We start from the raw sequence: 17,818 nt of genomic DNA, 5'->3' as shown, positions 1-17,818 counted from the left end.
TTCTATATTTTAAATAGTATCGCCAGGCATATACAGGAAACAATTCTTCACAAATCCAGGCAGCTATGAAAGGTTTTGAAGAAGTCATAAAGAAATTTCCAAGGTGTGCTGAAGGCTATGCACTATATGCACAGGTAAATATGAATTTTCAAGCATTTTTTTCAAAAACCTGGTTTTCTGTGCCTGTCTGGTATGGAAGTGTGCTTTCTTCATCTTAGTTTCTGTGGAAGCAGGTGGCTTTGTTTCATTCACAAAGCCCACAGCATGGTCCTCATCACCTCAAGAATGGCTGCTTAGTTAAAAATTTGGAAACTGTGATCCTAAGGTCATAAGGTGAGGAAGCTCCAGGCAAGCAAATCTCTCATATTTGCATTTGGATTGGATTGATGAAGTTATTACCCCAGGAAAATTTACTCTATGCAGTTATGGGGAAAACATACATGAGGTGGGGTCTTTCTGTTTTATCAGTACCCTGTTAAGTGTTTTGCTAGGTTGGTTGTAACAGCTCATTTAAGTATTTTTTTTTTTAATTTTTTTTGTTTTGTTTTTATTTATTTATTTGAAAGCAACAGAGAGAGAGAGAATGGGTGCCCCAGGGCCTCCGGCCACTACAGACAAACTCCAGATGTATGCACCCCCTTGTGCATCTGGCTAACGTAGGTCCTGGGGACTCAAGCCTCGAACCAGGGTCCTTAGGCTTCACAGGCAAGCACTTAAACGCTAAGCCATCTCTCCAGCCCAGTATTTTTTTAATATTTATTTATTCATTGGAGAGAGAGTGAAAGAGAGAAATAGGTAGATGAGAGAATAAGTATGCCAGGGCCTCCAGCCACTGCAAGCAACCTCCAGACATATGTGCCACCTGTGCATCTGGCTTTACTTGGGTACAGCAGACAAGAGCCTTAACCACTAAGCCAACTCTAGCCCATAACACCTCATTTTGATTATACTTTAGTTTCTCTAAAATTGTTTTGTTTGGTTTTTAATTGGCATACAAAGAAATAGGTTTCATTATAACACTGTTTCTTTTTATTGATCCTCTTCCCCAATTCCCCATTCCCCCCCCCCCCCCCGGGTCCTGGGGAATCAAGCCTCAGACCAGAGTCCTTAGGCTTCACAGGCAAGCACTTAACCACTAAGCCAGCTCTCCAGTCCAATTTTTTGTTTATTTTTATTTATTTATTTATTTGAGAGTGACAGACAGAAGGCGAGAGAGAGAGAGAGAATCGGCACGCCAGGGCTTCCAGCCACTGAAACGAACTCCAGACATGTTGTGTATCTGGCTAACGTGGGTCCTGGGGAATCGAGCCTCGAATTGGGGTCCTTAGGCTTCACAGTCAAGCACTTAACCCCTAAGCCATCTCTCCAGCCCCCAGCTTTATATTTTTAAAGTCATCTATCACAATGAAAATGATTTACTTCTTACCACTATTGTTTATACCTTTTTCTCTCAGATGCATACATTCTGAATAACTCTGTATGTTCTTAGTATTTAAGCTTAAAATTGTCTTCTTTTGGGGGGTGGGGTCTCATTATATAGCCTAGGCAGGCCTTGACTCATGACCTGGCTTCCCAAGTACTGGGATTACAGATGTATGCCACGATGCCCAGCTTCTAACTTAATTGTTATCATATCCATATCATATGGAGCGATATCTCCTCAGGGAGAGCTGGAGAGATGGCTTAGCAGTTAAGCACTTGCCTGTGAAGCCTAAGGACCCCGGTTGGAGGCTTGATCCCCAGGATCCACATAAGCTAGACGCACAAGGTGTCATATGTATCTGGAGTTCATTTGCAGTGGCTGGAGGCCCTGGTGCACCTATTCTTTTATCTGCCTCTTTCTCTCTCTGTCACTCTCAAATAAATAAATAAAAGAAATTCTAGAGGTTCTCCCACAAAATTCACACACACACACACACACACACACAACATTTAAAGGAGCTGGACATGGTGGTACACACCTTTAATCCCAGGACTCGGGAGGCAGAGGTAGGAGGATAGCCATGAGTTCAAGGCCACCCTGAGACTACAGAGTGAATTCCAGGTCAGCCTGGGCTAGAGCGAGACCCTACCTTGAAAAAACAAAAACAGACAGGAAGAAAAAAAAACATTAAAAGGTGGTATCCTTAATAGGCTCCTATTCCTAAGCCATTCTTGGGGGGGGGGTGTAGGAGTTGTGGTGGTGGTTGTAGCAGCAGCATGTGCTCTGCTCATGTGGAGGACAGTAGGACATTAGTGTCTTCCTCTGTGACACTTCCATGTTGTTTCCTTAGGAGAAGATCTCACTGAACCTAGAGCTGCTTTTCTCGGTCAGTCTGGTTGATCAGCAAGCTCTAGTGACTCTCCTGTTATCATTTCCCTCTGGATGAGGGATACAGGGGCACATAGCCTTGTGCAGCTTTTGAAGTGGGTGCTGAAGATCAAACTCAGATTTTTATGTTTATGTTTCCTTCATACTGTATTTAATATTTCACAAGGATTTTGAGGGTTTATTGAGGAGGAACTAATAAAGTCAATTTGTGTTGAACTATCTTTTAAATGTAGCTCCTGTATATCACAGTATAAAATCTGTGGTACATGACCCATGAATTCACTAACCTCAAAGTGATACAGTGTTCTTCAATTTCATTTTTATTGATCATATTATACATGTATATAATGTATCTTGAATATAATCCCCCTTCCATTACCTTCTATTGATCACCTCCTTAGTCCTTCTTCCACTGAACCCCTTTTTCTCAGCTGCTCTGTCTTCTACTTTAATGATTTATTTCTCTACCCCCCCCCCGAGTGAGTGAGTGAGAGAGAGAGAGAGAGAGAGAGAGAGAGAGTGTGTGTGTGTGTGTGTGTGTTTACAGTTGCCTACATAAATGTGGGTAGGGATTATTCACCAGAGCATGTACAAGTTACCAGTGAGTACGTCACTGAAGAAAATGTTTCCCACCCCTTTCAGCAACTGTTAACTGCCAATAACTCCTCAGGGAGAGATATGGGCCTCACCACTCTTCATCCATGAACAAGTGTTGAGGAGCCCAATATTGTGCAAGTAACAACAGTTGCTATAAAGTTGTAAAGGCAACAGCCATGTACAAAGCCTTCCTCCCCATTCTCTAGCTCTTCCATTCTTTCTACCCCTCTTCTGCAATGTTCTCTGAGCATTAGAGGAATATTATACATTTTTTCATGCACTGCTGAGCACTCCACAGTCACCTATTCTCAGTACTTTGCTGAGTTTTGAGTCTCCCCATTACTCACCACCAACTGCAAAAGAAGCTTCTCTGACCAAAGCTTAGAGCCTCACTAATATATGGGTACAAATGAGGACATATGGATGGTAATTTGACAATAGTAATTGCTTCCTACCTAGGACATAGGAACATCCCAGCTATAGTTTTTTGACTGGGTTTTCAGTAGCTGGCATGAATTACCTCTTATGGAGTGGGTCTTAAATCCAAAGAGAGAAAGTTGGTTATCTACGTAAAAATCATGCCACCATTGCACCAGTGGACACATCTTGCTTGACTTATCAGTTGTGTTTCTCCAAGGGTCTCCTTAATCTCCTACCCTTGATCCCACTTAAACCTTGCCACCCATAGAATTTCATTCCTCTACAAGCATATATAGTATCCCCTTTCAAAAGCTTACGTCCATCCATTCCATGGGCCCTTTCCAACTTCCTGGTCTCTACTATCTTATTCCAACTTACATACAAATCTAGTGTGATGACAGGGTTATGTTTTATGGGGGTTCAAATGCAAACCTAAGACCTGAACTCTTGCCTGTTTTTAACTGAATAATTGCATAAAACAAGACTGAGAAGGATATTTAATTACTACATTTTAAATTCAGAAGTCAAGAGGGGTGAAGAAGAGTCCACAGAGCAAAGAAGAGGGAATGGATGCACCCATGTGGTCTAAGGGCCCATGTGCATGGCCCGAGGGGGAAACAAAAATATCCTTTCTCACCCTGGCAGCAGCTAAGCATTAGATTGTACATTGTTTTTGATATGATAGCTATAGTCGTACTATTGTTCCTGCCCCCCCCCCCAATCTATAAGCATGTGTCTTTCCATTTCCTTGGGGTCTTCAGTTTCTCTCAAGTGTTTAAAAGATCACTGTAGAGGGCTGGAGAGATGGCTTAATGGTTAAGGTGCTTGCCTGGGAAGCCTATGGACCCATGTTCAATCTCTTTCCAGATTCCATGTAAGCCAGATACACATAAAGACCAGGTGCAAGGTCATACGTGCCTACTAGGTGACTCATGCATCTGGAGTTAGATTACAATGGATGAGAGGCCCTGGTGTGCCAATTCTCTCTCTCTCTTGCTGTCTCTAAGAAAATAAGAATAAAAAAATTTAAAAATGATCACCGTAGAGATCTTTCAGCTCCTTGTTAGGTTTACTCCAAGGTTCTTATGTTTGCTTTTTTTTGTTTGTTTTTTGAGGTAGGGTCTCACTGTAGCCCAGGCTGATCTGGAATTCACTATGTAGTCTCAGAGTGGCCTTGAACTCATGGCGATCCTTCTTCCTCTATTTCTGCCTCCTGAGTGCTGGGATTAAAGGCGTGTGCCACGATGCCCAGCCCTTGTGGGAATTTGTAATATCCTAGGCCTGATACATAGTAAGAATACAATAAAATGGGACTTGAAGGATGGCTTAGGAGTTAAGGTGCTTGCCTGTGAAGCCAAAGGACCCAGGTTCAATTCTTCAGGACCCACATTAGCCAGATGCGCAAGGGGGTGCACATGTCTGGAGTTTGTTTGCAGTGGCTGGTGTCCATGGCACTCCCATTCTCTCTCCCTCCCCCTCTTTCTCTGTCAAATAAATAAGTAAAAATAAAATACTCAAATATATTTAAAAGACTACAATAAAATGTTATTTTCACATGTGAGGAGAGAAATGTACTTCAGGTTATCTCTGGAAATGGGCCAGGGTAAGGGGCCTTAGTAGATGAAATATAAAAGAATTAAAGGTGTGTGCCACCCTACCTTGAAAAACAAAAAATAATAATAATAAATAAATAAATACAAAAAATGTGTGTGAGAGACAGAATGAGTCTGGGAACGCCAGGGCCTCCTGCCACTACACATGAACTCCAGATACATGCACCACTTTCATGGATACCAAGGAGTTGAGCCTGGACCAACAGGCTTGACAAGCAGGTTCCTTTAACTGTTAAGTATCTAGTCCTGTTTTTGTTTTTGTGTTTTTTCTCAAGGTAGGGTTTCATTCTAGTCCAGGCTGAGCTGGAATTCACTATTGTAGTCTCCAGGTGTCCTCAAACTCACTGTGATCCTCCTACCTCTGCCTCCCGAATACTAGAATTAAAGGCGTGCACCACAGTCCTGTTTGTTTTTGAGGCAATTGTGAATAGGGTTGTTTCTCTGATTTCATCCTCAGCAAGTTTATAATTGATATAGAAAGGGTATTGATGGGCTGGGCAGATCGCTTAGTGGCTAAGGCACTTGTCTGCAAAGCCAAAAGACCTAGGTTCAATTCCCTAAGACCCATGTAAGCCAGATGCACAAGGTGGCACATGCTTATGACGTTTGTTTGCAGTAGCTGGAGGACCTGGCATGTCCAGTCAGTCTGTCTGTCTGACTCTGTCTCTCTTTCTCTCTAATAAAGAAATAAAAATAACCTGCTAAATTGCATGGGTTAATTTTGTATTCTCATTTGCTGCAAGCATTTATTGGCTCTGACAGTTTTCTGATAGAGTCTTTAGGGTCTCTAATGTATAGAATTATGTCATCTGCAGGTAAGGATAATTTGATTTCTTTCCTATTTGTATCCCTTTTATTTGTTTCTCTTAGTAACTCTAGCTGAGACTTTCAGAAGTGGGTAGCATTATATCTTGCTCCTGATTTTAATAGAAATGCTTTAATTTTTACCCCTTTAATATTAATATTGGCTGTAGGTTTCTTATATGTAGCCCTTGTTATGTTGAGATAGACATGGTTGTATGGTTTTTATACTTGACTCCATATAGTATATTTTGCAGTTTGCAAGTATTTAATCATTGGGCATCTCTGGAATAAAGCCACTTTTTGATATGTTACTGTATTCTATTTGCAAGTATTTTGTTGAGAATTTTTGCATCTATGTTCATGAGGTGAGATTGGTCTATTTGATGGTTGTTTCTTTAACTGATTTTTTTTTAATCAGGGTAATATGGGCTTCACAAAAAGTTTGGTAGTGTTTCTAACTTTCATGTTTTATGGAACAACTGGAGATACATTGGTCTTAGGTTATATTAAAGGTCTGGTAAAATTCACTAGTGAATCTCTCTGGTCTTAGACTTTAGTTGGGAGAGTTGTTTTTAATGGTTACCTCAATGTCAGTATGCCTAAATGGTTTCTTCATCTTTAATATTAGTAGGTCATATTTATCTAGGTTTTCTAATTTAGTGGAGTTTATGTTTCAATGAAAGCATATGATTTCATTAGTATCTGTTCTAATGGATCCCTCTTTATCTCCAGTATTACTAATTTGGTCTTCTCTCTTGTACTTAGTTTCTACAAATATTTTTTGTTTTGTTTTATTTTGTTTTTTGGGGTAGGGTTTCACTTTAGCCCAGGCTGACCTGGAATTCACTATGTAGTCTTGGGGTGGCCTTGAATTCTCAGTGATCCTACCTCTGCCTCCCGAGTGCTGGGCTTAAAGGCATATGTCACCACTCCTGGCTACAAAGGTTTATTAATCCTGCTTATCTTTCTGAAGAACTGACTTTGTTTTGTTGTTGGATTTGTTGTTGTTGTTGTTTGGTTTGTTTCTGTTACATTAATTACTGCCCTAAATTTTTTGTTGTTGTTGTTTTGATTTTTTCAAGGTAGGGTCTTACTCTAGCCCAGGCTGACCTGAAATTCATTATGTAATCTCAGGGTGGCCTCGAACTCACAGCAATCCTCCTACCTCTGCCTCTGAAATGCTGGGATTAAAGGTGTGCACCACCATGCCCAGCATTTCTGCCATAATCTTAATTACTTCTTTACATGTACTGAATTTTGGAGTTGTTCTTTTCCAAGACCTAAGGTGTATTACATTAATTATTTGAGATCTCCCTGATTTCTTAATATAGGCAATTAGAGGTATAAGTTTTCCTGTTAGGATTGCCCATTGGCTTTGGCGTGTTGTGTTGTCATTCATTTGATTCTAGGAATTTTTTTTTTATTTCCTTCTTGGTTTCTTCAATGATCCAATCCAATCCTCATAAATCAGTTTTAATTTCCATGAGTTTCTGTTGGTTGGTAGTTTTTTTATTCCATTGTGACTAGATATAACTCAAGAAATTGTATTAGTTTCCCTATATTTGTTCAGATTTGCTCTGTCATAATGTATGTTCTATTTTAGAGAAAGTTCATGGGTTGTTCAGAAGAATGTACTCTGTAGTATTTAGATGGAATGTTCTGGAATGATATTTGTCTATTGATGAGAGAGGACTATTGATGTTGCCCACTACTGTTATGCACATTCAGTCTGTGACTTCACATATCTAGTGATGTTTGTTTTTACCCATGTTTGGAGCACAAGTGTTTAGAACTGCGATGTCCTTTTGTTGATTGATTGTTCCTTCAGTCTATATAAAATGGTCCTCTTCTGAGCCTGGTGCAGGCCTTTAATCCCCAGCACTCAGGAGGTAGAGATAGAATTCAAGGCCACCCTGAAACTATACAGTGAAATCCAGGTCAGCCTGAACTACAGTGAGACCTTACCTCAAAAAATATATATATGTGTTTGTGTGTATGTGTGTATGTATGTAATGTAATGTATATCCGCTTTTGCTTGAAGTTTATTTTTTCACTAGGACAGCTCCATTTCCTTGAAATACCACTTTTCATCCTTTTACTTTTAACAGTGATTTGTATTTCTTGAAAGCAACAAAACAGAAGGATCTGGCTTTTATTTTATTATTTATTTATTTGAAGAGAGAAAATGAATGGGTGTGCCAGGGCCTCCAGCCACTGCAAACGAACTCCAGAGCTTGTGCCCCCTTGTGTATCTGGCTAATGTGGGTCTTGGAGAATTGAAACTGGGTCCTTTGGCTTTGCAGGCAAACACCATAACCACTAAGCAATCTTTCCAGCCCAGGATCTGTCTTTAATCCATTCTGCTCGTGTATGTATTTTGGTTGGGAAATTGAGTTAGTTTGTATTCAGAATTATTATAGAAAGGTGTGTATTGGTTCCTGATATAGTTGGTGTTTTCTTTTCCTCTCTCACATTAGCTTTAATTCAAGCACGATTGTTCTTTTATATGTAGCCTCATGCATGTGTTTTTCCCTCTCTTGCTAAATGATCCCCCTTCAAGGATTTTCTGTAGTGCTAGCCTAGGGGTCATAAATTTCTTGAGCCTTTTTTTTAAATATATGTAATCATAGAAAGTTCTTTTCTTGTAGTTATGACAGATACTATGCTGGATCTAGTAGATTGGGTTGGCAGTTGTCTTTTGGAACTTGAACTGCACCATTCCAAGCTCTCCTGGCCTTTCACAGTCTCTGTTGCAAAATCTGTTGTTATTCTGATGGGCCTGCCTTTATCAATGACTTGGTGCTTCTCCCTTGCTGCTTGTAGTATACTTTCTTTAGTCAATTTAATAGTTTGGTTATACTATGACAAAAAGAAGTTTTTTTCTGGATGTGTCTGCTTGGTGTTCTAAATGCATTGTGTATCTGCACTGATACCTCTTTGCCTAATTTGGGGAATTTTTCTTCAATGATTTTGCTGCAAATATTTTTGTGCATTTAGACTGGAATTCTTCATATTGAAGAATGCCCAGAATCCTTAGATTTGATCTTTTCATGGTATCTTGAATATCTTAAAAGCTCTACTCAGACCATAGCACTAACTTACCTCTCCATTTGTTGGGATGTTCAATTCCTTCACCTTGTCTTGAAGCTCAGATAATCAGTCCTTTCTTTGATCCAGTCTGTTGGTGAGGCTTTCAATAGTATTTTTTTCTTATTAGATTTACTATGGCTTTTGTTTGCAGTATTTCAGTGTAAGATTGTTTTCTTGAGTTAACTCTTTTTGTGCTTGTGTTGTGTATGGTGTATACATGTATTGTGCAAATGAGTGTGTGCACAGGGGCCAGAACAGAGTGTCAGGTACCTTCCTCTATCGTGTTTCCTCAAGAAGGAAACATTTAGAAGACATTTTTTTTATGGGCATAACCTCTCCTTTTAGTCCCCCCCGCCCAAAAAAAAAAAACAAAACAAAACAGTGGAAGCTTCTAACCCAGAAGCTTCTTACTTGGTTCTCCATGCCAGGCTTGAGTTCCCTCCCATCACTGTATGGGCCTCATATCCAACGACAGAGCAATTGGTTACCCCCAAAACCTATTTGCCACTATTGTACCAGTGGGTTACATCTTTCCAGGCTGGTTGCTTTTGTACCTTGTAGGATCTACTGTTTATGCTGTTGGTTACTTTAATTTGTTTATTTATTTGAGAGAAAGAGGCAGATAGAGAGAAAGGGTGTGCCAGGGCCTCTAGCTACTACAAACAAATTCCAAGATGCATGTGCCATCTTGTGCATGTGGGCTTGTGTGGGTACTGGGGAACTGAACTGGTTCCTTCAGCTTTGTAGGCAAGGACCTTAACCACTGGGATTTATCAGCAATAGCCAGTGGTTTGGGGTAAAGATTTCTCCACCTCACATGCTTCTGCCTAAACTTCCCCTCTCCTTACTGCCTTCTCTTCCATCTAGTGAACAAAGAGATAGGTTTCTATCATATTGATTCATGTCATCGTTAGCTTTATCTGTCTTCTCCCCTCTCTTTAAACCTGTCCTGGCCAGCCCTTCTGACCCCTCTATTCTTTTCCTCACCTGGCTGTCTAATAGCCCCCTCCTAATCCCTTCTGCTTCTCCTGTCACTGTCCTAGCTTCCTAACCAATGCTACTAATGCTTACCACAAGTTATAAACAAATCAAATTTTTGCATATGAGAGAAAAATGTACCACTTGTCTTCCTGAGTCTATGTAACTTCACTTAGTTAATCTGTCCCAGGTCCATCCTTTTCCCTGCATATTTTCATCATTTCATTCTTCCTTACCATTAACACTAAATAGAATTCCATCATGTATATGTACCATATCTTCATTATCCATTCTCAGTTGATGGGCAGCTGATTCTATTTCCTAGTTATTGTGAACAGAGTAGCAAGAAACATGGCTGTACAAGTATTTCTTCTTTTGGTTTTTCCAGGTAGGGTTTTGCTGTATCCCAGGCTGACCTGGAATTCACTATGAAGTCTCAGGGTGGCCTCAAATTCACGGCGGTTCTCCTACCTCTGCCTCCCAGTACTGGGATTAAAGGCATGTGCCACCACGCCTGGCTGGACAAGTGTTTCTATAGTAAAGAGTAGAATTTTTAGTGTACATACCAACGAGTGGTATAGCTGGGTCAAATGATAGATCTGTTTTTAGACTTTTGAGGAAAGTCCATACTGATTCCATAGAGGCTGTAATATACATTTGTACTCCCACCAACAGTGGATGAGGGTTCCTCTTTCCTCACACCCTCCTGTACCTAGCCATTCTGACCTGAGTAAGATGGAATCTTAAAGTAGTTATAACTGACATTTCCTTAGTCATAATACGTTGAACATCTTTCTAGATGTTTCTTGGCCATTTGTATTCATTCCTTTAAGAAAACTCTTTTTGAGTGGATTGGTTTTTTTATTGCTTAGTTTTGTGAGTTTATAAGGTCTAAATATTAAACTTCTATTAGATGTACAGCTTCTGTAACTGTCAATGCCTCTGGCCTATACTTCTTCCACTCCCTGTATGCCCACGATTCAAATACTCAAATTTTAAGATTTCCCATGTTTCCCTCATGTGTTCTTATGATGATTTGAGACTGAATAAATTTTAATAAGCAGTGTGCTTTTAATTTTTTAAGTTAATGGTTATGTTTCTCTTCACATAGGCATTAACAGATCAACAACAATTTGGTAAAGCTGATGAAATGTATGATAAATGTATTGATTTGGAACCAGATAATGCCACAACTTATGTTCATAAAGGGTATGTGTATTTGTGATTCTGTTGGTTCTAATAGGATACAAATTTCTTTCATAGTAACAGATGTTTTGGTCTTAAAGAATAATTTGCATTGTAGTAAAGTGAGCTAAGGAAATTAGAGGGCTGGAGAGATGGCTTAGTGGTTAAGACGTTTGCCTGCAAAGCCTGACGACCCATGTTTGACTGTCCAGGTCCCATATAAGCCAGATGTACAACGTGGCGCATGCTTCTAGAGTTCAATTTCAGTGGCTGGAGGCCCTGGTGCACCAATATTCATGCTTGCTTGCTCACACGCGCGCGCTCTCTCTCTCTCTCTCACACACACACACACACACACACATACATACACACACACACACACACACACACACAAAATATACAAAGAAAAGAAATTTAGAGTACAAAGCTAATACAGGTTGGAAGGAAAGTACAATGTAATAGTGATTGTTAACAGCATTAGTTTTTGTTTTACCTTGTGAATTAAATTGTAAGTTTATTTAAGGCAAATGCAATTCATATTGATACTGGACCAAATTCACATTTAACTGCCCTTTTGTGTTTTCAGTTTACTTCAGCTTCAGTGGAAACAAGATTTGGATAAAGGTTTGGAGCTTATCAGTAAAGCTATTGAAATTGACAATAAATGTGACTTTGCATATGAAACCATGGGAACCATTGAAGTGCAAAGGTAACTTCTACTGTCTTTTAAAAAAATTTTTTTTTGTTCATTTTTATTTATTTGAGAGTGACAGAGAGAGAGGCAGAGAGAGAATGGGCTTGCCAGGGCTTCCAGCCACGCAAATGAACTCCAGATACGTGCACCCCCTTGTGCATCTGGCTAATGTGGGTCCCATGGAATTGAGCCTTGAATCAAGGTCCTTAGGCTTCACAGGCAAGCACTTAACCACTAAGCCATCTCTCCAGCCTACTTCTAGTGTTTTTTAAGAAGTTTGGAAGCACCATAGATTATCTTTTGTTCTCAGTACATACCAATTATTGTCAATTATCTGTTGAATTTTTAACGTTACACCTTTGATGAAAATTTCCCTCAAAATTAGGTAACTTTGAATTTGCCTCATTTCATTATTTATACTCGTAAATGTTAAGGTTGAGCTCTTGTCTTAGGAAGGGCAGCTAGGTCTTTCTGATGTCTTACTGATTGTCTTTGTACCCTTTTCCTTGTATTATTCCTGTAGGAAGGTAGTGCAAAATAGCAAAGACTGAGCCAGGTTACATTAATGATCTGGATCCTGCCGAGTAATTAGTCCAGTAACTGGTCACGTTGTAACATCTTCTCTATGCCCATAAGATTATTTTTCATTTTTATTTACTTGAGAGCAACTGACAGAGAAAGAAAGAGGCAGATAGAGAGAGAGAGAGGGAGAGAGAGAGGGAGAGAGGGAGGGCGGGCACATCAGGGCCTTCAGCCACTGCAAATGACCTCCAGATGCCACCCTGTGCAACTGCCTTACATGGGTTCTGGGGAAATCAAGCCTCAACCTTAGGTCGTTAGGCTTCACAGGCAAGCACTTAACCACTAAGCCATCTCTCCAGCCCCCATAAGATTCTCAAAACTGGGCTGGGATGAGATGCTTTTTTGTAATTCTGACTTTCCATAACTTCTTTTTGTGTAACTATTTATCTAGAGTTGCATGAAAGATCTTCATGAGGGCTGAGGATATAGCTCAGTTTGATAAAGGTGCTTGCCTTGCAAGCATGTGGACCTGTATTCAATCCCTAGAACCCATGTAAAAATCCCAGGTATGGTGGCATGCACGTGTATCCCTGCACTGAGGAGGTGGAGACAAGGTCTGTAGCAGTTACCTTCTCCTTGCTGAGACAAGATGCCTGAAAACAAATAAAAGTAGGAGAGAGGGTTTAGTTCCACTGACAATAGTTCCAGGCTATAGCCCATTGTGGAGGGGAAAGCACTGCAGGAGAAGGAAGCTAACATCACATCTTAGCAGAGAGAGGGGACGGGGTGGGGATGAAAAACAAGGCCAGGCTATAGAACCTCAAAGCATGCCCCTAGTGGTTCACTTCCTGCAAGGCTCCACCTCTTAAAGGTTCCACAACCTTTAACAGTGCCACCAGATCGGGACTGAGTATTCAAACATGTGAGTCTATTTTAGATTTAAACCAAACACAGGGTCTCAAGTACCTTATACTAGCCACAAACCCACACCATGTAGCTGAGAATGACCTTGAACTTCTGATCCTCTTGTCTCCACCTCTGGAATGCTGGGATTACAGGTGTGTACACCATACCAGTCTTATAAATTCTCTTAATACCCAGTTATTCTGTCCTCCTCATAACCCTCTCCTTCCTCCAGGGTAGACAGAATTATCTGGTTCTTCTGATCGTATTTGCGTGTAAATATTACTTCTTAGTTACTCAGTTTGCTAACGTGGTTCCTACTCTTGCTTGAGCAAAGCTGTGGATTCTTCGTAGCGTAGTACAGATATGAAGAAGTGCTCTGTACCTAGTGTAAGGTGTGAGTAGATCCTGGATTTAAGTACCCCTGATTTGGAAGAGAAATAATGGAATTTTGGGTGTTAATTGTACTTTTAAAAACTAAATTTATTTGAGAAAGGGAGGCATTTAAGTTAATTCATTTGCTGGCAAAACCAAAGGACCCAGATTTGATTCCCAGTACCCATGTAAAGGCAGATGCACAAGGTGGTGCATGCATCTGGAATTCATTTGCAGTGGCTGGAGGCCATGGTATGCCCATTCCCTCTCTGCCTTTTTCTCTCAAATATATCTATTTTTTCAAGTGGACTCACAGGCCTGTGAGAGTCAGTTCCCTACTATTCTGAGATAGTCACCACTTTCTAAAAGGAAAATATTCTAATGTTTCAAGAGAAACACGCAGACTTTAGGAGATGTACTTAGGATGGTAAATAATGTAGGCACATAGTATTAAGAGTAATAAATGGGGCTGGAGAGATGGCTAGCAGTTAAGGTACTGGCCTGCAAAGCCAAAGGACCCTGGTTCAACTTCCCAGGACCTACTTAAGCCAGATGCACAAGGGGGCGCACACATCTGGAGTTTGTTTGCAGTGGCTGGAAGCCCTGGCGCGCCCATTCTCTCTCTCTCTACCTGCCTATTTCTGTATCTCAAATAAATTAAATTAAATTAAAATATGTATTTAAAAGGAGTAATAAATATTCATTGAGTGCTTTTAATGTGCTGCTCTGGGTGCTCCTGCTTATTATGAAAGAAGCATCTTATTTGAACCATAGTTGAAGCTTTGTGATTGGACTTTGAGCTTCAGTAGTTATAAAGTTTAAATCTTTGTTCTTTTAGAGGGAACATGGAGAAAGCCATTGACATGTTCAACAAAGCTATTAACCTGGCCAAATCAGAAATGGAGATGGCCCATCTGTATTCACTTTGCGATGCTGCTCATGCCCAGACAGAAGTTGCAAAGAAATATGGATTAAAACCCCCAACATTATAAAATAAGGGGGAAAGAGACTGATTCTCTTTTTAAAAGAAATTTACCCCTTCCTCAACTGAACCCTGAAGACACTGTCATGAACTGTGCTGAATGGTGGAACTTAGTATTCCCCTTTGTGATTTTGTCATTCATTACATCTGTTTCATGTTTAGGTGTTGTGGGCTTGGCTGTTGAAGGAAGTTTGCAATCTTGCAGCTTTTATTCCCTGTACAACAAAAGCTTAGAACCTGTTAAAGGGATGTTAAAATAAAATTGTAGAATATAAACAACAGTCAGCCATGCAAATAAAAACATTGATTTATTGATTTGTTTTTTTATATGAGGGTGGGGATTGATTGTGTTCTGCATAATTTTTGTTTTTATAGACGTTTGTATAAAATCTGAGTGTTTTATAGTATGTTGGTCTTTCGCATAGTGCTGTAAAATAGACTTCTTTTATATTCAATTCCTTTTAATTTTTTTTTGAAGAGTGAAAACCTTAAGTGTGGATTACAGTAAAATTGAGAGACCCTTTTTTGTCAGCATGTACTGTAGAATTTTAGAAGTGTAAAGCCCACAGCAGCTGGTTTTCATAGAGTAAATTATGCAGAAGCAAATACTCTGGTTCATATGTGCAGGAAGACTGTTAGTGGGAGAGAACCAGGAAAAGAAGAGGAAAGAGAACTGTATACTTGCTGATGTCTGTTCCATAGTAAGTACTACTATTTAATGGTATACTTTTTAAAGAAGGGGGGGCGTTGTGTGTACAACCTAAACAAACATGGAATAAGTATGATATATGGTAATATTAGTTAAGTTTTCTAGTGAAGAAAAGGTTCAATCAAAAAGGATGTAAGTTCAGGAACTAGAGCATATTTTTTTTTAAATAAGAAGTTTAGTGCTTTAGCCCATAGCTACATGTGCTTAAGGAATTTTGAGCATTTTCAGAGATGCCCAATACACAGAGTAATTTTTATATTGAGGTAACACTGACCTCTAAGAACTAGGCCCATGTCCATGTCTTTCAGATACTGACAGCTGATTTTTGTTTTTTGTTGATTTTTTTCTGTACCTCATCTTTTTTTTTTTTTCTTTTTAAGGAATCACTAACATGTATTTCCAGCTGTCACTTTTACAGACTGTCCTTTGCTTATTTATATACTGAATTTTTATGGTGAGGGGAATGAACGTCTTCTTAAAGATCCCAAGATCCAGGACAGGGAGTTTATTTATGTGAAAAGAAGAGCAAACCTCTGCCCACATTTTTGTGGAGTAACTCTTAATTACGAGTTTACATTGTTGGGAGTAAGGAATATTTTACACTCTTTCAAAGGGTGCTTTATCCTGTTGAAACCAAAAAGATTTTGTCTACAAATGCTCCCTTTTTAGAAACTTAGAAATTACTCCCTTTGCAAAGTTAGTCATTGGACAATATTGGCTAAGCCTCTGGCTAATTTTAATAGGGACATTTAACATGATTTAAGATGGTTGAAATAACAAAGTTAGAGGGCTCTTCACTTTGTTCCTAAATTATTCTGTTAACCCCTTAATACAGAAATGTTCTACATCTCTGAATGTGACCACTTGCTTTAAAAAAAAAAAAAGTTTTAATTTGCATGGCTAACACATTAAAACTGACATTTTCTACTCTTCTCCCTTTTTTTCCTTTTGGGGTTGGGTAGGAAAAAAACAAAGCATGTGCCATTCAATACTGTCATTCCAAATTCTCACAGACTTTTGCCTGTTGTGAAAATATTTGAGACTGCACTGAAAGCTGCATCTGTCTGTATCTCTTCTTTTGTAAATGAACTCACATGTAAATTCACCAAATAAATACTACATTCAAGCTTTTCTATCAATTCTTTGAACAGAACGATAGGTACTTTATTCATCTATTAAACATTGTGTCAAGTCAATTTCTTCTGAGCTCAGACTTTGAAAATAGATGCCATACAGGGCTGGGGTGGTGGCTCAGAGGTTAAAGGCACTTGTTTGCAAAGCCCTGCCAGCTAGGGTTCAGTTCCCTAGTACTTAAATAAAGGCAGATGCATAAAATAACTTGTGTCTGGAATTCATTTATAGCAGAGAGAGACCCTGGCTTGCCCATACATACATATAACCTCTCTCTCTACCTTTCAAATAAATGTATAAAACTTAAAAAAGAAAACACATGCATACAGGACTCTTAGTGGGAACAATTTCCTGAGCATTCATTTAACTGTACAACAAAGTTCCACAGAGACTAAGCGGAGCCACCTCACCTCATTCCTTGTACCTCACCTCACCTATGCTTGTGTGGGTGCCTAGACTGCCAACTAGACCTGGGCCTGGGACAAAGCTTTTCATACTGACCGCACCAGTAAGTTTGATCATGGTTTTCTTAGTTTGTTTTTGGTTTTTTGAGGTAGGGTCTCATTCTAGCCCAGGCTGAGCTGGAATTCACAATGTAGTCTCAGTGGTAAGGCTATTTATAGACAGACCATATTGAACCAAAGCAATAAATTTTTGAGTATAAATATAAAAAACTACCCAATATTGTCATGGTAAAATGGGTTATATGGTGTTTATATGCATAAGGAAATAAGAGTGGCTGGGGGGAAAGGCAAACAGCAGCTCTATCCAGTCCTCTGCTAGGTTAACTTTAAAAAAGTAAACTTAGATTTCTGTTTTTTCGAGGTAGGGTCTCACTCTAGCCCAGGAATTTGACCTGGAATTTGCTATGTAGTCTCAGGCTGGCATCAAACTCACAGTGATCCTCCTGCCTCTGCCTCCCGAGTGCTGGGATTAAAGGCGTACACTGAGTTGGAGAAATGGCTTACCAGTTAAGGTGTTTGCCTATAAAGCCTAAGGGCCCAGGTTCAAATCCCAAGAACCCACATAAGCCAAATGCATGGTGAAGGTACATGTCTGGAGTTCTTTTGCAGTGGCTGGAGGTCCTGGCACGCCCATTCTTTATCACACATAAATGAAAAAAACAATTTTTTAAAGGTGTAGGCCACCATGTCTGGCCAGTAACTTAAGTTGTGACTTACTTGCTAGATTTAATATACTGTATTAGGATTTGTAATGATGACCCCAAAAGACAACATTAAAACTTTTGTCATGGCTTTAGATGGCAACGTTCTCCTCTTCCAAAAATCCAGAGTTCAGTTTGATCAAATATTATATAAAATGCCAAAGACCAGGTTACCTCATACTAAGAATAAAGTTTCATGTAATTAGTTACAGGAGATCCTCAAACTTTTGTTTTTGAATGAATCAGAAGACAGACAGGCCTTACAGAACACTAGAAGGCAGTTCAATGAAATACAAAAATGAGTTTCAACATTTCCTTAGCTGTTACAGAAGCAGAATA

At 39.5% G+C, this 17,818-nt stretch overlaps 1 protein-coding gene across 1 annotated transcript in view; it reads left to right on the top strand.

Moving 5' to 3' along the window:
• The window catches only part of Tomm70 (translocase of outer mitochondrial membrane 70), a 49,928-nt gene extending 33,619 nt beyond the window's left edge, over positions 1 to 16,309 (top strand). Inside the window, exons 9-12 of the mRNA XM_004671710.3 lie at positions 18 to 134; positions 10,925 to 11,022; positions 11,585 to 11,707; positions 14,331 to 16,309. Of these exons, the coding sequence (XP_004671767.2) occupies positions 18 to 134; positions 10,925 to 11,022; positions 11,585 to 11,707; positions 14,331 to 14,484 (492 nt within the window). The 3' untranslated portion in view covers positions 14,485 to 16,309. The remainder of the gene's footprint in view (positions 1 to 17; positions 135 to 10,924; positions 11,023 to 11,584; positions 11,708 to 14,330) is intronic.
• The last annotated feature ends 1,509 nt before the right edge of the window (positions 16,310 to 17,818 follow it).

This window comes from Jaculus jaculus, chromosome 4 (assembly GCF_020740685.1).
Source record: "Jaculus jaculus isolate mJacJac1 chromosome 4, mJacJac1.mat.Y.cur, whole genome shotgun sequence".
In the NCBI taxonomy this organism is placed as follows: Eukaryota; Metazoa; Chordata; class Mammalia; order Rodentia; family Dipodidae; genus Jaculus; species Jaculus jaculus.
This window is presented reverse-complemented; position numbering and strand designations above follow the sequence as displayed.